At 47.1% G+C, this 22,161-nt stretch overlaps 1 protein-coding gene across 2 annotated transcripts in view; it reads right to left on the bottom strand.

Moving 5' to 3' along the window:
• Positions 1 to 21,085, bottom strand: part of DPYSL2 (dihydropyrimidinase like 2) — a 44,944-nt gene extending 23,859 nt beyond the window's left edge. The window contains exons 1-4 of one of the 2 annotated variants that reach the window (XM_080360183.1): positions 20,968 to 21,085; positions 20,104 to 20,467; positions 8,379 to 8,467; positions 6,933 to 7,117 (exon numbers count right to left, since the gene is read on the bottom strand). In XM_080360183.1, the coding sequence (XP_080216309.1) occupies positions 6,933 to 7,117; positions 8,379 to 8,467; positions 20,104 to 20,451 (622 nt within the window). In that variant the 5' untranslated portion in view covers positions 20,452 to 20,467; positions 20,968 to 21,085. Of the gene's footprint in view, positions 1 to 6,932; positions 7,118 to 8,378; positions 8,468 to 11,506; positions 12,111 to 20,103; positions 20,468 to 20,967 lie in introns of those variants that run through there. The other variant, XM_080360184.1, reaches the window with a different exon arrangement.
• Between the last annotated feature and the right edge of the window lie 1,076 nt (positions 21,086 to 22,161).

Genomic DNA, 22,161 nt, shown 5'->3' with positions numbered 1-22,161 from the left:
CACAGTGGCCAAGGGAAAGATGAAAAAGACTCCACTGACCCAAGACACCAACAGACGGCACTCACTCGAATCCAGAGCGGGAATACTGCCTTCGTTTTAGCCATCGCTTCTTTCAGGCATCACTTGCTCCCTTCCCCTGACACGCAACGCTAAGTCCCAGCATGGAAAGTTAAGAGTTCCTGTCTGACAAGGAAGGTTTTGCTGAGTCAAGCTCATGGGGAGGTAAAAGAAGCCAAGCGACTGAACACCGGTAGGAAGGAAAAATCCATGCCCAGAAAAACAAGCCAAGAAAAGAGCTGGAGGCACCATTTCCTGCTGGTTTTTTTAAGACCTTGTCTCAACTTGAAGGTGATTAAGACAGGTTATCTAGCAAGACTTAACACACATGCCCTGAAAACCCATCACAGGCAGCAGGCGATATTACATTAACAGAGCTTGATAATCGTATTTTATTTGTTAAGAGTGCTTTCCAATCTACAGCAGACAGGTTTTAGCTGGAGGAACCAACTTTTATATCCACACACTTGAAAGCATCCCGTGCATTTGCCATTGATGCAAGGGGCTAGGGAAAACACAACATATTGGTGATATTTGTTAGCTCTCTACTTCTGTGTGTCATCCATAAGGCAGGGGATTGGGGATAATAGTACTGGACACATGAAAGCAAGAAAAGCATTTAACAGCAGCTCTTGAAACAAAAGAACATGAACTCTCCTCCATTCAGTGGGAAAGCAGCACTACTGATCCCAACCATTACATGGAACAAGAGGGATTAAGTGCTATTGCCTGAACTGACAACATTGCTTATTTCTCCTGAGCGGGTGCCAAATCCCTCTTTTTGGATGCATGGAAAAATCTAGGTCAGTCACATCTGCAGGAAGACGGCTGCTCTGTCAGTGGCGTTGCCGCTTCAACATCCATTTGTTCACAACTAAATCAGAGTCTCCAGGCTCCATCCGCTCCTTCCTCCCAGTAACGGGGCCAGAGGAGCGCTGGGCAAAACAAACGGAGCAAGGGCCTCGCTCGCCTGCTCTTTAAAATAATCAGTGTTGCTAAAGGGGCAGAAGAGCGAGGGCCAGGATGCAGAGCAGCTCTGGGGAAGGCAGAAGATGGGAAAATAGGGAAAAAAAATCTACTGACTTACAACAAGTGGACTGCAGTGATTTCACAAGACTCCAGCCCAAAACCAGCCGCTGCGGATTCCACCTTTCAGCACTAAGGAGGGAAGATGGTCCATCTGGTAAGCAGTTATTAGCCTGAATATCTGACAGCCAGGGTTAAAGACACCATCACACCACCGGCCTCCTGCATCACCTCGGGCAAAGCTACGCAGCTCCTCATCTGTTCCTCACAGGAGCCTCTGGTCTCAGCAGCAAAGGGCTGAGAAACAATAGTTGCAGCCCAAAGGGGAAAAATTAAAATACAACGCACACAATAACACACAACGTGCGCTGAGGACGGAACAGCTGTTTCCTTCTGTGCGAACTGGCAAGAGCCACGGAGGGCTTGGCAGATCTGCTGCCTTCGCTTCCAAGGAGACCCCTTTGGAAACGCCATCAGAACAATAGCGGGGATCCCGTCCAGCACCACGTCGGCATCGCGGGGACGGCTGGAAGCGCTGCCGTCCCTGCGGTAGCTGCAGACACCACCGCGGGGAGAGATTCCTAATGGACTTAGAGGGGTTTAAAAGCTTGAGAAGAGTCGCTCGCAACGGGGGAGTGCCCATCTCTGTTTACGGACCGACTTTCTCATTAAGGATTTTAAGCCCGCTCTGAATGAAAGCAACAAACACATCAGCAGGAAGCTGGGAGTCAGTGAAGCGAACAAGATGTAGCGTGAATCGGTGCGGAGGCTGAAGAGAGACGGGGTATAAAAGGCACCAAGGGGAGCTGGGGAGAGGAAAGAAAGGGCCGGAGGGACTCGGCACTCCCGTGTGGTAATGTCATTATCTTCAGAACGCAGTTCAAGGAAGCTGTTACCCATATAAATCACCTATCATCTTTTATCCAAGCAAGTGGACATTTTTATTACATTTCTAGAGAATTAAACATCTCTTTGCTGCAGAAGCATCACCGCCAGCTGCCAGGAAATGGAAGGAGCCCTAGAGGCCAGCGTGGGCTCTCTGAAGTGCGGGTGCCCAGCCGCACAGTTCCTCTTTCATCTCTGCTACTGGGTGCAAAAAGAAACAAGATTCAGGCTGGTGTCTGCGGAACAATGCAGAGCTGTGTACACACAGCCGCAGAGACTCGCGGAGACACTGCAGCTCTGTGGTCACCGCCCTGGGACTCACAACGCTTGGGTTTATCCTTCCAGCTCCACCACAAGTTGCTGCGTGACCAAGTGCTGTCACCTCCTTTCTTGGCTCCCTTTCCAGCCTCCTCCTTTGCTCACCATGTAGGCTCTTGCTAACTTAGAGGGCTAAACCTTGGAATACAAAATAGCAGCACCCAGTAGGGTAGAATGTGATGTTGTCTTCACTGCTGGGTCTAAATATCACCCTGTGCCCCAGAACACTGCCTGGCCTTTTCCAAACCTCGCTCTAAGCTCACGCTGTGGTGGTTTTGACTCTGATCACCTTTGGGGCAGCTTCATTTTCTCAAGACATGCTTACTTCAAAAATCGAGACTGGAAACATTTCCATCTTCAGGATGATCTAGGAGACCTGGTGTCAACGCATTACAAATATCAGTATAGCCGAGCAGCTAACGCACTCCCAAAAAGCCCTGCCAGCCTGCACACGAGCTCTTTAATAGCAGTGAAAGCATTAAGAACCAGACTGCAGCCCATGGGAAGCTCCCTTTTATTTTCTGAACCTCCCAAGATCCCCAGCGTACATTCTCCATGTTATTAGGAGAACTGCTAGTCAAGTTCAAAAGGCAGCTGGCTTCCAAGTCACCAAAGAGCTATAATTTCTCTCACTGTAATTTCTCTCTATGATTATAACCGTGGTTAACTGAGTCAACACAGGCAATATCCATAAGCCATCTCAGTCCAGGACAGCAGATAGCCAGGAAGACGCAGAGTCTTTGGGAGGGGGGTTAAATGTGTGTGGGAGCTGGTCTGGATAGACACAGCTCTCACTGGGACATTAAACAGGCTAGAGGATCAGAGAGCCAGTAAATATTAATATACACAGCTTAGCTTTGTCTTTTCTGAAGGGTTAGGAGCAGAGAAAGGCAATCCTGCCTCTAATGAAATAAGGGGGAGTTTTACCATTGATTTTGATGGGGATTTCACCCATCACAGTTAATAAGAGACCAAAACAACACCAGATTTGGAGAGACCACCCTGTTCTTAGCAGTGATGTCTTCCTTCTCTAATAACTCCAGGGACTGTTCTAGGGCATCAGAGTGCCTCAAACTGGGCAACAGGGTGCAAAAATGCCATCTTTAGCTCAACAAAACTGTGGCTCCATAGGTGAGAAAGTGCCCCTTGTAAAGGACAACTCCGCACCAAGTCCTTTTCCAAAACTCCGGAGGACTGTTCCCCTTCCGTGGGGTACAGGGGATTTTAGAGAAGCTACACTGAACAAACTGGAGCCGATCTAATACTCCTCTCTCCTCCAAAGTCTTATTCGGATCATCCCAGAATCCTCCCTTCAACTTAACGCCCAGACACCACATTCCGACGTTTTAAAAGGGCGATAATCCAAGTTTTTTCCAGAGCAATGTTATCGTCAAACATGCGCAGCGCTGTCTGCCCTTGGCTCACATACCCGCACTAATATTGTTTTGAGGTAGGGACTGAGAATGGATCGTTTCAGAAAAACAATCATATCACAACCCCTCATTTCACCTCTCAGCCCCGCGCTGCAAAACCAACCACATTTTTGTCATACGTCCACAGAGGCAGCTGGAGTCTTGCCTTTGGCACTGGAGAAGGTAGAGACAGAAGGATCATAGCTGGAATTCCTGTCCCGATGGCCTCCGAGGAACAAGTAGCTAGAAAAAGAAATCAGCCCTAACTCCTGGGTGTAGGAACGCAGAGGAAAGCTTGGGAAAGCAAGGACTGAAGAGCTCTATGGGAACGTGGGTGATGCAGAGCAAAAAGGGGCTAATTCAGATCATCACCGCTCTCCCTCCTTCCGGCTGGCCAGGGGATAAACTGGGAAGCACTGGATTGGAGCCACATCTGCTTCCCACCGGGATAAATCACCGGTCCCGCACAGAAAAGGGGCTGCTGCATTTGGTACCAGTTGAAAGCCGGATTCTCCTCTCTCTGATGCTGCAGTCATGAATTTACTTTAAAGAGGAACGGAAATAAATGAAGAACAGGGCTTGGAAACAATAGGTTACATTCTTGAACTCCTGTGTGCTTCCCTTGGATGGGTTCGCCATGAGAATTAAAGGAACAACATTGAATTTGAGCTGAGCTGAAAATGAAGATCACTGAAACCAGGGTGAATTCCTGGCACTGCTGAGGTCAATGGCAAAACCCTCCATTACTTTGCCAAAGCCAGGATTTCATCTACTGTTTTTATAAAACCAACAATCAATAGAAACCTATGCAAGATTTTCGTTTTAATTTCACTGAAAAATGTATATAAACCAAATATTTCCCTACAATGATTGTAAAGTGAACAGCCTTAAAGTGCCCTCCTGCATGAAAATAAGAACAAACTGAAGTACGAAGCAAACTAAAGCATTTCTTGCCCCAAACAGGTATTTGTAAATATATAACGCAAAACTTAAAGCACAGATGAAGAAACATGGTTTATTTCCACAAAGCTCCCATCCATGAGGCGAGCTCTTCCAAAAAAGCCTGAAGAACGGAGGCATTTAAAAAACACGATTACAAACATTCCTGTGTCATTTGCAGGCTGCGTTTTGTTAGAGATATTATTAATCTAGTTCACCAAACACTGGCCTATTTATCATAAAAGAAAAAAACGCCGCAATCAACCACAGCTCCCACCTGCTTAGGGAAAAACCAAAGGCCACCCACCAAGCGTATGTTCCTGAGGCAGTTTTGCACGCTTCCTTGTGGAAAAACGTCTTTGCAAATGGTATAATTTTGCTAAGAAGAGACCAGCTGAGCTGACACAGGGCAGAGTCTCCAAAGCTTTGAAGTCTAGTTGGATTATTTACCCTGCTTCCCACCGTTCAGTTGCCAATAGCCGCCCATCAGAAACGTCTCTCCATCATCCTAAGCGGTTTAATGACTGTTCTTGCTGCTGTGCATTAGGAAGATGGTTTTTGTTCAAAGGTGGGAGTGTATTTTTATCCTAACACGAGACACTCGGGAAGGGCAGTAACGTCAAGTTTAGCCATCGGCCTCCTCTACATGGTTTGTCCACAGTCATGATCTACATTGTACCACTTTTTCACATCTGTAAAATGAGACGTTATAAAATGGGGGACTCTCCAGTTTTCCTAACTCTAAGGTGTGTTATGGACACCATTGGTGAGATATTCAGATACTACAGTCATAAAGGCAATGGACATCTACAAGTATATGGAGAGGTCCAAGCACCTCTAAGTACAAGGTAGAGTTGGGCAACTATGGTAAAAAGCCACCTTAGAAAATATTGCCTTAGCAATCTCTGCTTAAAATGCTTTGAACAGTGTCATTGTGGGAAATAATGCTGGTAAAAGCTCAGCGCAGATAACAAAGAATGGTATTTTCACCTAATACAACAAGCAAGAACAAACTGCTAATTCAAGTGTGAACCAGGTGCACTAGTAACAAAGGAACAACCAGCGAAACAAAGTCAATGAACTGAAGCTGAAAATACTGTTTCAGTGAAACTAATTTAAATTGAAGCAAAGACTGGAAGCAAAACTGGATATTAGTACGCACGATGAGACCATCCACAGCTACCTTACATTCTCTATAAGCGTGAGGTTATCTTCATACTGTAAAGGGGTAACATGATGAAAGATAATTTCCCAGGTTATTTGAAACATTAGACCAAGTTCATAGGCCAGACACAAGCTCTTGGCAAGGTCCAGACCCAGAAAAAGACTTGTTTCAGAAACGCCGGCTCCTAGTCCCAACCTCCATGTCAATGAGCCCACCAGGCCAGGGATCAAAGCCAGCTCAGAACCAGCCTCTAAGAGATGAGGATGTTCCAGTCCCTAAGCACCAGGTTTGAACTGAGGCTGATTCCTGGCTGTGCCTAAGATCTCTATATCCCTGGATGGGACAATAGACACCAGTACCTGTTCTGAACCACACTCTTTTATTTCTCTGTACCTTAAGTCCCCTCCTGTGAAATGGCAGCACCTCACTGTACATCAAACAATATAAGATGCTCAGAGACTGTATCACTTGACACCTTTCTCCTTGATTCCCATATGCGGCAACAGACTCCAGGACGCTGTGTTAGAGTTTCCACGTGATCAGCTCCACTCAACTGAGGTTTTTGTTTTACTTCTCTAGCTCAAACCAGGTTAACAACAATGACTCACAGAATGTTAAGGTCCTGGCTCTGATAAGCCAAGCATTTGTAGCCAATATAAGTGGGGACAGATAGCCTGGAAGTCATTCATGAGGCATTTTAGAGCCCGAGGGGAACACCACGAGTGTCTAATCCTGGTGTCAGCACAACAGCCTGTCTGCCTTTTTATTTTGAGATTATTTTCATTTCCCAATTTCTCTCTTCCTCCAAAAGAGGATGTGAGTACAAAAAGAACAACGCTAATAAAAACCCTGGTGCTAAAGCTGCGCACGTAAGCGGGCACGCACAAATCCTTCGGTTTCAGTGGCCCAGTTTTCAAAGACACGTAGTACACTGGCACCAAGCTTCTGGGTGCCTGTTCCCGCCCCTGCACAAGCTTTTCTCAGCAACCTGGACAGACATCTGAAATCTCCCACTGCTGGCACCTGGTCCAAAATACCAGTCGTGTGACTTACACAGCCCACAGTTTCTGTGCTTATCTGAGAAAGAGAAAAGAAAAGCTTTCTCGGAAGAGAAAAACCAGGCAGCTTACTGATCATGGTGGTGCCCCCAGCCAGCGCAGCCTTGGTCCCTTGGAAGAAGTCATCTGCAGATGTCATCCCCTGCTCTGGCATCTGGAAGCGGGTGTGAACGTCAATGCCTCCCGGAATCACCATCCTGCCGTGGGCTTCAATAGTTTTCACTCCCCCTGGCACAATCAGGTTCTCTCCTATTTGCCTGCATAAAGGGGTTTCAAAGAGCAAGTCAGACACAAGCAACAGACAAGGCAAACAGCCTGTAAACATAAGCCCTAGTGCCATTTAACCTGGCTAGTGTGTTCTTTTTCCATAGAAAGCAATGTATGGGATTAGTGCACATATAGCTGGTAATACTTTATGCTTCCCCTTGAAGAAGTAGCACAATCAACAGCAAAGTGTGCAATTGCTTCAGGGCAATATTAGGCTGAAGAGGAAGGAAACGCAGGAGCCATGGTGCCAGACAGATGGAGAAGGGACTGGCTGATCATCAGATGGTGGATGCAGCAAACAGCCTTGTTACTGGGACTGGACTGGGGGTGCCAAGCGGCAGTTCAACACTAACAGCGTTTTTTGCCTCTATATTGTCTACTTTCACACATAGATGTTATGTAGTCCCTGCAGAAATATAAACCCAAGCAGATCATGGTCACCAAATTCCTGGTGAGACCCTCCAAGGTCTGTTCAGTCCAGCTCTTCACAGGCGTATTTTTAGAAGCGCAATAGTGGCTGACACATTGCAATTGATGAGCTGTCTTTGGCTGGCTCCTTTAACTTTTAACCTTGATTAACAAAGCACATGTGCTGACTGTTTAGCCAGAACAGGAAGATTCCTTGTTTGTAATCTCTGGCTTGTTCATTTTTTCCTAAGAGTAATTTTCCAAAGAAATCTTTAATATATTTAACACGCCAGAAGTACGTGTTTCAGGACTGAAAACACAAAAAAGTGCTGGAAAGAGGTGTGAACCCCAATCCTTAACTGACAGAATCATTATTAACTTTAAGGGGGTTTAGATTGGTCCTTGCATCACAAAATCATAGCAGACAGTGCTGCAAGAGACCTCAAGAGGTCACTTAAGTCCAGCCTCCCACCCTAGACCAGCATTAACTGTATTAGAATGCTGAACTCTGGATTCAAAGTATCTTAAATCATGACTCAGTAAAATGTTACAACACAGATAACTTCAAATACATGTGTCATCTCAGCGTGGGGCTGTTCACATGGCTAAAATTAAGCACATGCAAGTACCTCCTTTGACCTACGCTTTAATAACAATGGGGTTTTGGCCCACTTGTTTATCTAATTTAACATCTTGTTTCTGAAGTTCCTCCATCAAACACCAGGATATACAAGAAATACTCATTTTGTCATTGCAATCTAATACAGATCAAGTTATTCCTTGCTAATCTGCAGGACTTTTCTGCACATTTTCAATCATAACATGGTAGCAGGTTGCACTTACTTTATCAACCCATCTTCCATATAAATGTCTGCATAGAAAGACTGGTCGTCATTGACTATTTTACCACCTTTGATCAAGAGGCGATCGCTCTGCAAGAAAGAAGGACACGACAACCCATCGTTATTGTGTGAGAAAGCTGACAGTCTGCAGTGTCACTTCGGAGATAAAAGAGACGGAAACAACCTCTGCATTATTCAGAAGCGCGTGTCAAAACACAAGTCAACCGCCGCGCTTTCAACTGGAAAGATAAAACACTTTATTTCATCTGCAAGTCCTTTCATCACGCTAATGATCCAAAAAGATCAAGAGTTGGGATCCAGCGGGCTTGTCTACGCGGCAGCTTCACTCGTACCTGCCGTCCGCCACCATCACCTACAACAAAAGCATTCAATGATACTTTGATGGATGCGTAATAGCCGCAATTGTATTCTTCTCTGCCTTGGTCGTATGTAAAGTTTCCTACGTGCGCCCACGCACTGGAGCCACGACTTGGCCAAGCGTGAGTCAACTGCTGTCAGGGAAATGGAGCAAAAGTCTGTTGCCAGGGGCTACACAACACAAACAAACTCATTTTGTCCAACTTAGCGATGTTTTGATGCGGTGGATACTTCTACTGCCTCTCCAGAGCACTACTGCATAATCAGATGGAAGTTAGCACGTATTAGCAAATGAAGCTTAAGAGAAGGATTTCAAAACGGTTATTAAAATTTCCTCAAATTAGAAGACACTTTGGCAGGAATGGAACGGTAATTATAACAAGGCAGCTATCAGGCGACGTGTTTTTATTGCAGACCAAGTTACATCTTGTTTTTGTGAGATTTTGAGGCCAAAAATCAAATGTATCTTTTTTTGCAGTAGCCATAAGTGATTGAAACACACTCTGCAGTGCTCTGGATTGGAAGTTTAAAGTGACTGCTATGTTCCTCCGGTTCCTTCATTCCCTACATTACAGATATGTATAGTTAAAGCAAAGCACACATATTTTATGCAGCATCCAGTTTAAAATACACCTTGGCCCTTATGTCTGCACTTGTACTCACTCTGATTCTCTTTCCTCCTCCCCAAATTCTCTTTGTAAGAGAACAAAGCACAGCTAAGGGCTGGTGAAACCAAGAGCCGCCTTCAAGAAGGGGTAGAAAGCAGGACTTGAACTTGGTGGTGCCTTGAAGTTACAGCAAAGACATAAAAGCCAGAAAGAGTGATGCTCAGGACCCTTCTTTCCAGCTGGAGCTTCACTGGTCGAACCAAAGAACAGAATCAGGCATTTTCCCAAAGAGCTTCTAGTCAAACTGAAGATTCTCAACTGACACAGCTCTTAAAACAGCTCCATGAATTGCATCAGCCACCGATTTATACCATTATATCCATCTTTTATATAACCGCTAAAGATCTATGAGATGTTAAGTGTCTCTCGTTCCTCCTCCTTTTTTTCCTTCTCCTTCCTCCTACTGCTGCAATGGAGAGTTTCCCTGAACAACGCCACCAATTTAAGAAACAAAGAAAGAAAACCCCAAGATTTAAATTTAGGATCTGCTGTGAATGCCAATAAGCCTGGATGAATTAACTTGGGGCGTGAATGTTTTTCAATGCCAGGCGCTACAGCAAACTGTCCTACATGTTTACCATGGCCAGAAACACTGCAGTATTTATGGCCACCTCTAGTGCAGACGCCTTGTGCTATTAAAAAGGCCGACGACTACTGAAATCCGCTAGTTTGGCCATCGATGCCACTGACAGCCCGAGTCTGAATGCACTGGGCATCAATTGGGAGAGAAGAAAATATATATATACATAGTCACCAACAAAAATGCAGCCTGGACCGTTTTAATGATGCTCTGAACGTTTCGAGAATCCTTCTGCTGGTTTCAACCACCTTGAAGACAAAAGCACACACAGTTTGCAGCCGTGCGGGGCCCTGCCACTGAATCTGAATCTATTTACCCGACTAATGCAGACAAAATAGGACAGCTAGACGTTGATCATCCTTTTTCTTCAAGCATTCGTCTCAGTAGATCAATTCTGGGTTTATACAACAGCAAATAAGACCAGGAACTGATTTTTCTCTATTCCTTTACAGGGGAATTGCATCGGATGCAGACAACGTAAATCAGAGCATTCAGTCATAAGAAAAATGCGTCATCTTACTTTTGGCCCATGAGAGCGGTTCAGCAGTAACCTGAATCGTTATTAAATCATAGGTATCTTTTTAAACTCTCTACCATTGGACTCTTGGAGAGCAACTATTCCCCCCCGCCAAAAAAAAGGAGGATGCTCCATTTATCACGTAGCAATTTTGTGCATCCCCTGCATTTCCTAAACATCTTTTAAAACGTAACTGTACAGCCCAGTGGCTCCTGCACAAATGGCACAGTTCAAAGCTCCATTTCAGAGCTCACTTTTCTGCCTCGGAGGCTGAGGAAGGACTAGGATGGGTGTGTCCGTGGGGCTGAGAGAAGGAGCCGCTGCCAATAATGAAAAACGGTGTCAAAAAAATTAATAATAAATGGCTGTAACAGTCCGTTAGATGCGAATATCTCGCCTTACGTAATGAAAAGTTAGAACCCTTGGATCTGCAATACCTGCCCTAAATCGGCTCCCACAAGAACGACATCAAGGGAGGGGTTTATATAACGGCTCCTTCCCTTTTCCCCCAGGATCGCATCGAGCAGCGGGGAATGAAACGTGCGCGTTGCGAGAAGCTTCTCGGGGAAGAAAAGGAAACGCTGCTCCATCCCCAGCCCGCCGGGCACGGGGTCCGGCCGATCCCCCCCCAACCCGGGCTGGGGCAGGAGGGCGGCGGGGGCTCCATCCCCAGCCCCCCCGGCCGGAGGTACCGCTGTCCCCGCTGCTCTCCGCGGGTTGGGGGGGTGACACCGCACTCCGCTCCCCGAACGATGCTGCTGGAACCCGCGCAGCATCCCGCGGATCCTCGACCTGCTTAAAGCACCGCGCACCCCCCGTGCCCCCCCCGGGTGTCCAGCCGCGCTGCAGCGCAGGAAGCGCCGCATTAGACTCTGATCTTATTATCCTGCCACAACCCCCGGCCATCGCTCTCCCAGCACACAAAGGGCTTAATCCCCGCGCACCCCGCCCCCTTCCCCGCTTTTATTCCCGTGCACTCCACTCACCGTGATCCGTGGAATATTTTTCTTCCCCTGATAAGACATCTTGGGAAATCACTCCCCAATTTATTTATATAATAATGTATTTTTTTTTTTTAAAGAGAAGCCGGGCGGCTGCTGTATCTCTATTGTCTCCCGTGCAGCAACTGCTCCCCGACCTCCCCTCCACCGGAAAAAAAAAAAAAATATATATATAATAAACCAGAATATAAATAAATCCCCCAAGCCCAAATCAATGCGATCACTAGGAGGGACAGCCAAGGGGGGGCTCCGCCGGGGAGGGCGCGGCGGGGAGGCGAGCCCTGCTCTCCGCAATGGCAGGAAAAGGAGAAGCAGCCACCCCTGCGCGTTTCCCTTTCTTCCCTCTGCCCGGAGCCCAGCCCCGCGCAGCCCAGCCTAAGCCTAAACCCAGCCCAGCCCAGCCCAGCCTCGGCCGTACGGGGAGGGGTGGGGGGGGGGCGAGCGCCGCCAGCAACAGCGGCAGACACAGCAGCGCATGCGCCCCGGGCAGCTCCCGTCCCTCCCCCCGGCGGGGGGCCGCGTAACTCGGGGTGCCATTGGCTGAGCGACTGGCGGGGATGCAAATAAGACGCGGCCGCCGCCCAATGGGGAGAGGGGAAGGGGCTGATATGCAAAGTGGCGCAAAGGGGACGTCAGTGCGCGCTCCCGAGGGCGGGAGGGACCAGTGCGCGCTCCCGAGGGCGGGAGGGACCGGGCACCGCCCCCGGCGCGTCGCACCCGCCCGGGTTTTCCCCACCCCGGGTTGTTCCCGAACCGCCGCCCGTTCCTCGCCCGTTTCTCGCCCGTTTCTCCCGGGCCAGGCTGCTGCAAAGCGGCGGGTTAGCGGAGCTGCTGCACCGGTGGGAAGGGAGGACGCGGCGGGCGCCGCCCCGCACCTGCGGGGCGCTGCGAAACGAGCCCCGGCGGGGGCTGCGGTCACCCGTGTGCCGCCCAGGGGAGGGGAGGAGGCTGCCCGGGGAGCCGGGTCGTCGGAAAACGCTTCGCCGCCCTCCATCTTCTTTGTCCCACCCCGCCCCTCTTGGCGCTACCGGAGCAGAAAGCTGTTCGGAAGCATTAGCAAATTGGGGGGTGGGGGGGAAGGAATAAAATCAGGTTGAAGCCACTCCCGGCCCTTTGCATTGCCAGCATGTCTGCCCTGCTTTCTGCGCGCCTCCTCCCGCACCTCGGCCTGAAAATCCAGCCCGGGGTCAAGCCCCACTCCTGCGGACACTAACCTGAAGCTTTAGAGCAATGTGGAATCAGAGCAACACGCCCGGCCAGGGTTGTCCCCTCCAGCCCCTCTGGCCATTTCTCACTACTCCAGTGTTGCAAACTCCATGTTCAATGCTTCAGTCACACTTGGAGACTTAAATTTCTCAGTCCCTGAACTCCATAAGCTGGTACTTCAAGGAAAGAAATGCATTAATGGCATAAATATTTCCTCGTTATTTAGAGCGCGCTTGCACCAGTGCAATGCAGATTCACGGCCAGAGTGTGGATAACCGTTCAAAATGATCTGTTTAGATCAGTTCCTCTTACACATCAGTTGCCCTGGGGGAAGGTACAAGGCACCTTTTGGACAACCCAAAATACCACAAGTCCACTTTCACTTGAAGGTTGTAACAGACAATTAACGACTGGCAATGACTTACCTCCTTCTCTCAGTCACGAGTGAATCCCACGTCACACAAAGTCAACTACAAGCTTCTCCTATCACAAAATATAGGGAGATATTTACATACCCAAGTATGTAACGCAACGTGCCCAACCCCTAAGAAATTAAAACCTTCAGTATTTTACTGCAGGAAATCATAATAAAGGCAACATCTGTTCAAACAGGTGACTACCAGGACCTTTTATGTACATTAGTTCACAGGAGGCTATAAGGAAAGAGTAGAAGAGCTTTTTCTGGGTATAGGTAGGGCATCAGGCAACGTTTAAGTGATTAATATGCCAATTAGTTAATATCCAATTAGTAACAAATGAAAAAGTGGCTGATTATGACAGTATCAAAATGATTAATTTGTTAGCCTGGAGGGTTTTATTTTGATTTAATGATTAAAATAGACAATACTAAATGAGTTATCCTGCCCCTCTCTGATCTGTGCTGGAAGAAGTTTTGAAACCTCAGCATATTTTTGCTCAGAACATGGAAGAAAGCGTCTACACCAGATTTCTAAATTTAGACAGCGCAACTGTTCCTTTTTTCTCTTTAATGCCAGCTTTCCTGCTCAATTGTAGATCTGAATAGTTTCTTGCCTTTGCTTGCCAGGTAAAAGAGCACCTAGAGCTACCAAAGGGCAAAGAAGCAAACACAGCCTAAGGGTTTGGGAGACCCATCAGGCTGATCTGATCTGTGCTTAGGCCAGTCACCATTTCAAGATCCTGCCCTGGCAACAGCAACGCAATTAAGGAGGAAAGACGACAAACATGGGTGTGGAAAACCATCTCCAACACTGACTTGCCTCCCTGACCTTGCTCAGGTCATTTCTCCACGTTATCATCGAAGCTGTGGTACAGCAGTGTTGGTATAGAAGAAATAGAAGCACCTTTAACGAGATGGTGTCATCAGCACACTCATTTCTAAAGCTATTCTCATCTGCTCAAAGATAGCTATTTAAAATATATATTTTAAAGGCAATCCTTACTGCACATGGGCCTAACTCAGAGCAGCTCTTGCACTTGGTATACATTCCATAACTTGAATCCGATAGTGACTAGGTTCAGAAAGTAAGAACGGATCTTCAGATGACACTTAGTTTTCCTTCCCATCACCATGTTGCAAGAACCTGAGCAGTACAGAATAAAATAAATGAAGAGATTAAAGGATTGAAAAACACGGTTGTTCAATATTCAACATCCACACAGCACCAAATTTTAAAAACTTATATGATTTAGCGCGTACCCAAAGGGCCAGAACTGAGCTCCCGGGTGTAGCTCCATTATAACAACTGCTAATACAGCCCGATTTTCTTTTCTTGTAATGATGAGCTAAGAGCTTGTCCAGATAAATAATTTAGAAATTATTAATGTAGTTGCAAACTGGCTTATTTAGCCATGCTAAACAAAGGCAAGGAATGGCTATTATCTACTGTATAAACACACATGAGGGGAGGTGATCAGGAGGGAAGGAGAAGAGCTATTGAAGCTAAAGGACAATGTTGGGATGAGAACAAGAAAGAACAGAGCCAGAAAATACTGAGATGTACACCTGCACGTTTGGGTTGTTTTACAAAACCTGGTTCATCCCCTTGGTAAAGCTACAGTTTATGTATAAATTCCCCCTCTAAGTTAAATGAAGAAAGACAACTCACGGGCAGGACTCAGGTCACAGGTTAAAAGAAGCGAGTTGAACATGCTGCTTAAATCCTTGCAGGTTTGTCCCCAGCAGTGCCGTTACCTGCCAAGGGATTGCGGGAAGTGATGGGATTTCTAGATGGTGTCGATGCACTTTGTCTTCCACAGGTCAAGTAATGCACACAGCCGGCTAAAATTAGAAGGTGCTATAGAGAACGAGCACTGCCAAGGCTTCCTTGCCAAATTTTAACAAAGGGAAGCGATGAAGGACGGGCTGGTCAGCCCAGCCCAGCGCCCGACTGCAGCCGCTACGGCAGGACCAGCGAGGTACCGCGGCCGAGTCACAACGGTGGTAAAGGGACAGCAAAACAGAAATAGCTTCAATTATGCTACAATAGCACTTCTCAGGGCCCTGACGACATTCCCCGAATGGCAGAATGGGAGGAAACGCACAAAATTGAGAACTACACCCATATTTGCACACACGCAGAGCTGGCCAGGGGATACACAGAGTGACCGTCAGCCGCTCCCGCGCGGGGACCAGCTGCTGTGGGACATCTTGTGCAGGCTCTTTGCAGCAGAAACACATTTCACATTAAAGGGATGTCTAAATTTGTCTTTCGGAAAGGTCTAGAGGGAAAATGGCACGAGAATATGAGAATCTGTGTACAGCGATAATCTGTGCTAAAATAAATCATCACAGGCATCAGTGGAAATCCTTTTCCATCAGCTCAGAATTGTAACTTCACAGATTCTGTGGACCGGCACAATGCACTTAGCAAGGAATTTTATTCCCACTGTGGAGTTAGTGGATGGTTGGGAAAGAAACTACTAAAATAGTCTCTTTCTCTGGGGAATTTTAGTGTAATTGCAGCAAACCCCACAGAATTTCTATGACACCCAAGTGATTTTACTCCTACTGAATTCTTAAAGGTTTATCCACAAGGACATCTGGCTATGAAATTATAAAACCTGCAAATGGAAATATACATTTTAAAATGCAATGAAAAGAGGTATTGGAGATGAATTTCTCTCATGATTCTGCTCATGCCAATTGCTGCATTGGTTCCAAGTCTCAATGAGTTGAGTTTCCCATGGATCCTGTGAGCCCCTGCACCTTATGGAGTGTTGGGAGGATTAAATACAAGCTGGTACATGGCAGAAGAAATTAATCTGTCCTTCCCAAAAGGTGATGAAAGAACTATTCATTATTAATCACTATAAATTAAATTACAAAGATTAAATTAAATTAAATTACAAAGATGCCAAAGGGCATCTTTGGTTTGTTTTATTATCTTACAGGAGAAAATTAAGTGTCATGATATGGAAATGACCATAGAGGTCAAATGTGAGGAGGTAAAATCATTGAAGTTCTCAGAGAAGTAGCCGAAGTTCTGAACACACACTGAGATCATGAAGGACGAGAGTGACTTTCCAGCCGCACAAACAGGTCGATAAAAATGTCCGTTTGATCTGCAAATTAAAATTAACCTTCCAATTGATTTTATTTCCTTTAAAATCTCAGGAAACCTTTATTACATTCAGAAATAACCTTCTAAGAAGACTGTTACTCTTCCAGCATGTTTCTCAGAGGAAATGTCCTGACCATTTCAGGTACATCATAATCTTAACTGTCCTTATAGAAGCCCAAGCTGCTGCTCCACTGTTAATTTACTATCATGGCATTTGATCAGGAAAGAGACAGCCCCCTTTAGGGTTCTAGACAGGGATTGCTCTGGCATGGGCTGTACAATACACAGCAAAAACGTGCTCTCCTCTCTTAACAGCTCACAGCCTCCACTGTGACCTTCACTACAGTCAAACACAGCGCTTCTGGAACACAGACAAGGGACATTTGGGCATCCTTGTCATTGCTCCTCCCTTTCATCCAGTGGAGAGAGTTTAGCACCTCATAGAAACCATGGGTAGGGTCTAAGAAATGGCTACTTTCAGTGATTTGCGCTGTTTCTTAATATTATAATCCCTGTTCCTTCCCAAGAACCTACATGGCAAAGAATCGGGCTCTCAGCTATCGACCAGCTCCGTTGTTTTAGACTAGTAGTCCACACTTAGTGCTCTGCGCCTTCCAAAGGCCCATGAATTGTCTTTAAGGGATGCAAAAGAGGTATATAAAGGTGAGTGCTTGTTGCACGGGTTGGGGAACCACCTGAATCACTGTAGCAATGGCAAGAATAGCAATGGGAACTGAACTTGGCGGTCCACAGCGATGGCCCAGATGAGGTCAGGGCCTCCAAGAACTAAGCCGTGCTCAGATATCGAACAAGGAGCTCCAGGACCAGGCAATTCACAGTCTAAACAGGGAAGATGACAAAGTTGAAGATGGGAAATTTAATTCTCCAAGGCCTGGCAGCTGGGAAGCAGCAGAGCCTGCCTTAGATCTGCTGAGTTGCAGACCTGTTGAATAGGTCATGCTGCCTCCAGAGGCTTCACTGTAAAGAGCTGCTTAAATGGAGATAGAGAACCTTCCTGGTGCCTCTAGAGATGATCTTAACCCTGAATTATGAGGCAGAATGGCCCAGAGGCAATAAAGCGAGGCCATGATAAATGCCTATAGAATACCCTAGACAGGACAGACACAAAGAGATTTGATTACCCTTATCTTTGCCTGCAGAACAATATATTGCAATTTAATGTGGAATAATTACATGCCTTTTTTTATCCTCTGGACAGTGAAGACCTCGGAAAAATAAAAAAGAGCTTGTCCATCTAGTTTTGTTAATTATTTCAGTGGAGATTAATACAAGATCTTTCTATACGGTGACAGAAAGGACGAGTGTTTTAAAGGTACTTTGGAGTCAGTCAGTGGCTAAAATACTTCCAGCTCTCTCCATTTCTCCAGTTGATGGGCACCCATTCCCATCAGCTCACGATATGGTCCTTTGGCTGCTGAAATAGAGCATGGACCGCGCTGTATATTGTTACACCTACTGATAAACATTGAATCTATTGTCAGCCTCAAGCTAAAGACAAAGCAGCAGCAAGACTTCTGGCCAATCGTGAATTAATTTATGCAACTTATAAATTCAAGATCATGTAAATTAACGTCCTGTTCCTTCGCACTATAATTTAGATTCCTCTCACATGGAAACAGGGTACAGTCTATCCAGGGAGAACCTATTTCAGATGCGTTATTAAGGCAGAGGTTTGAAAATAATGGGCCAAATTCAGTTGCAAAACATCAGAAGCCTTTTAACTCCTATCTGGAATTATTTTAATGCACAGTTCCTTTAATGTCACTTCCTGCAACATTATTTTTCTTTGCCTTTTTTTTTTTAAATACATTGAGCTTTGATTATCATCACAAATGCATTTCTATTAACTACACTAAAGTAAAGCCACTTTCACCTGCTGAGGATCTAACCATTGATCCAAGCTATAGACGCAGTCAGCCAGAAAACCATCAAAGCTGAAACGCTCCCGCAATAAAGTGCCAATCCATAGCAAGACATTTATAATAAAAGGCTGCACTTACCGAAATGCTCACAACCCCTTACAACACAATCCATTGGCACCAGTGTTACGGAAAGCTAATGAGAAATAACTCAAATGGTTTGCACTATCCCATTATTTCATACCCTCAGTTAACATTTATACAACCACCTTGAAGAACAGAATGAAAAACAACACCTTTTCAAAAATGTGATTAATATTCAGTGCGGACTTCTGATTTTTCACCATATTGTACTTACGTTTTTTTATTATATTGGTACCCTTCAATCACAAAATAATTCATCTTTTCAGAATTACCATGTCACCCATTTATACTCGTGTTCTGCAGGACATCACCACATCAAAGTGTCTGAAATTAGTCCAGAAAATGTCTTGAATTGCAAAGCCTTTGCCTCCCCAAGCTGAAAAGCTGTGTGCTCTTTACTCTTGAGATGCACCTTAGTTAGTCCAACAAGACTAATAAATCACAGAATGTTACTCAATTAACAGGCACTTCAACACGGTCAAATCAAACCACAGGCAAACTTTTGTTTGGGTTTGGCAAACGAGGTTTGAAGCAGCGTGGAGCATATCCCACTCCTAATTAAAGGTTGGTGCAAAGCACTTCCGAAAATCAGGGCCTACCTTTGTGTTCTCACCATAAGCAGCAGTTGTTCTCAAATGTAAGGATGGCTGGATGGAGCTCTTAGGTTACTGTGGTAGGAAAAAGCTGAGTAAGGTCTGATTTGGGGAGGATCAGCCCCCAGTAACACTCCTAGTAATATTTCACATTTCTCAAAGCAGGAGAAAGTAGTGAGTAAGCCTGTATTATAAATTCCAAGCAGACTTCTGCCTTGTATATGCAATCCATACCACTAGTAAAAATCAGGAGGCACATCCTAGAAACAGCTTCCAGAAGCAAGGATTGCTCTGTAAACTCACTGGGGGATCACTCGCAGGAACTCCTTCCCAGTATCCTAGAAGTTTATCAGTTTGCTGGTTGGTGTTTCACTCATTTCTGCTCTTCCAGCCTACACACAGGAGTCAGCATTGTCAGACAAGCACCCAGAGCATTTCATGGCTCAGATGTGAATAAAGTTTGCTTAAATCTATCGAGGAAAGTAAATGTGCGTGGTCAGCGAGACCTATGGGTTGAACGGGTTTTGCCTCAGGAAGAGGATAGGCTTTATTATAGCCTGACATATACAGAGAGTAAACAGCTTATAAGACTAGGAGCAGTTCAGTGTGTTTCTAAGAGAATGCTACATTTCTATGAAAGTCCTTCCTAAGGCAAAAATTCCCCTTGTAGCCAAAGGCCTTGATCCAAATTGGTATTAATACAGCTCCCAGGGCACTCTGGTCCGTCCTCCCCTGGGAGGAGAGGGTAGGAGTTTCTCTTGGAAGAAGCCTGCAGGGATTTGATCCCTGTAGGTGGAGGCTCATTGATGCTCTTTTGCTAACAATTGCATTTCTGTTCCCGTGAGCTGCATTCACCAGCTGGGTGGGGCATTTTGCTACCGCTGTGCTGGGGGGAATCGTCTAAGGAACAAAAAAGTCTGTCTCTATCACCAAATAGGAAAGCAGGGTGGGAAAAGGGAGGGTGTTGGTGGGTGCAGGGGCTCCTTTCTTCTTCTGCCCTCCCTGTGCACAGACACACACCTGCAGAGAGCACGCGGATAACATCAGAGGTCTGGCAAGGAGGCTCTAGGAGAGATGCTGCTTCTTAGAGGAAGACACTGATTGCCACACACATGCAAGTGACATAAAAGCAAGAAACTGCTGGGCGGAAAGGATACATCCCTTCTGCAGCCTGTTCACGTTGGATCTCTCAGACACACACACACATATGCACCCACCTTGTCATTCAGATTCTGCAGCGCCTCCTTCCCAGTGGCAGTCCTGATCTCCACCTTTCTCCCGAAATCAACAGATGGTTCCCCTCCCTTCGCGCTCTGCCTGGAATAGACGGATTGAGCATCCGGACCCAGGTGGGCAACATCCTTCTGCTTTGCCACGACTTTGTTAGATCCGCGGCCCACTGAGAGGGAGTCGAAGTCGATGGTCTTGTTCTCCAGGGAGCCTTCCACCGGGCAGAACATGCCACAGAATTTCTGCCGGGGTTTGGGACTGCCCGAGCCCAGGTTTTTGAAGAAGGCTGGCACTTCTTCCTCGCCTTGCTGGCCAGACTGCTTCCTTTCAGCCATGGCTTGTGTGGTCTCCCTGCTAAGGGAAAATAACAGCGGTAACCAGGAGGACCCTTCACACACTCACACACACACAAAAAGAGAGAGGAAAAAAAAAGGAGAGAGATTGCTCTGGGTCCTAGAGATACGGCAACATCAATTGCAAAGGGCTGTGCCTGGCAAAGCCCCTGCCCCCATCGGTACAATATAGCCTGTGGCTCGCTCTGTTTTCTTTGATGCAGTGCAAAGTTGAGGGAAGGTTGGGGCAGATCCTGCTGCAATCAAGGGAGGAGGTTTCAAGTTCCCAGCATCCAGATGGGGAGGGAGGGAAAAGGAGAGGAAAAAAAAAACCCTCACTCTGCAGCAGAAACTGAGGACTGATCCGGAAGTGATGCGAGTGGTGAATTGGCAAATGGACTCGATCAGGTTGGAGCAACAGCCCCCATCACACACACCCTTTCCCCCCTCCCCTTCCCCAGCGTGCTGCTATTGCTACAAGTTGCAGAGAGGCTGATGGGCACCGAGCACCCTCCTCACCTCCGGCTGCTCTGGAGCCGTGTTCCGAAGGCAGGGGAGAAAGGGTCCTTCCCCCGCTAGCCCCGCAATGGTGGAGTCAGGGAGTGCTCTGGGAATGCTATTGTTCCTCACTTTTCTCCAAGCAGCAGAGACGGAGGGCGGAGAGCAGATGAGATCGCGGTTGGGTTAGTGGGGCGAGTGGGTGGCAAAATGCTGACTCATGTTTCTGGGTTTTGGGGCATCGCTGGTGCCGTGACTCGGGTAGAGCCTCTTCAGGGGGGAAAAGGGTTGATTGATGGCACTGGAGAGAGAATGAGAAAGAGAGACAGATGGGAGAGGGGTGTGGGAACCAAGGGAGAGTGGAAAATGAGCCGTTAACCAGGACTTACCTCCAGGAGCCGAAATTAGTGACCTTGCTAGTCAATTAAGTCTGTGCAATGCCAGAAGCCCCCAGTCTCTCCCCGCGGGGGATCAGGGGAGGCAGCCAAAGGCGGCTCCGGCTGAATGCGGGTTTCTAGAGGAGGAGACAGAGCAGCAGCCCCTTGTCTCTCCGCTCTTCCCCGTGCTTACAGCAGATGAGACAAGGGGACAGACAGAGAGGGCTGGGGGGCCGGGGGAGCCTCTGGGGTTGGGATGGAGGAGCCAGAACCGGGACCTCCCGGGTTGGGACAGAGGAGCCGGAACTGGGACCCCCTGGGTTGGGACAGAGGAGCCGGCGCTGTCCCTTCAGCACCACCCAGCACCCAGCCTGGGGGTGTCAGAGCCAAACCAGGGGGTCAGAGTCATTCTGGGGGGTCAGAGCCACATCGAGGCACTCACACCCCACCCCGACCCCCCCCTTTTCCACCAGGCAGGTCCTTGCAAGAGCTGCTGTGCTCTAACACACCCTCCTGCTCCTCGTGGCTGGTACGGCTGCGGCAGGAATCCTTTTTTACTGATTCTCTTGGGTTTGTACCCAAAAAAATCCACTCCAGCAAGGCAGAGGGAGGGTTGCCTTGCTGATTCCCCAAGGGCTTTTTCCTGCGAGTCTGGCTGAGGCTGCATACATGGGAGGAGAGACATTTTTATCACAAAGGTAAGCAGTGCAGCACACAATAGGTGTAGCTCGGCTGTCTCCACCCGGTACACGTTATTACCACCGCTGATCTGGGTCCTTAAGGCTAATCCATATGCAATATCGCTCTGAACCAAACCAAATCGCCAAGCTGTTTATTG

This window comes from Nesoenas mayeri, assembly GCF_963082525.1.
Source record: "Nesoenas mayeri genome assembly, chromosome: 27".
Lineage (NCBI taxonomy): Eukaryota > Metazoa > Chordata > Aves > Columbiformes > Columbidae > Nesoenas > Nesoenas mayeri.
This window is presented reverse-complemented; position numbering and strand designations above follow the sequence as displayed.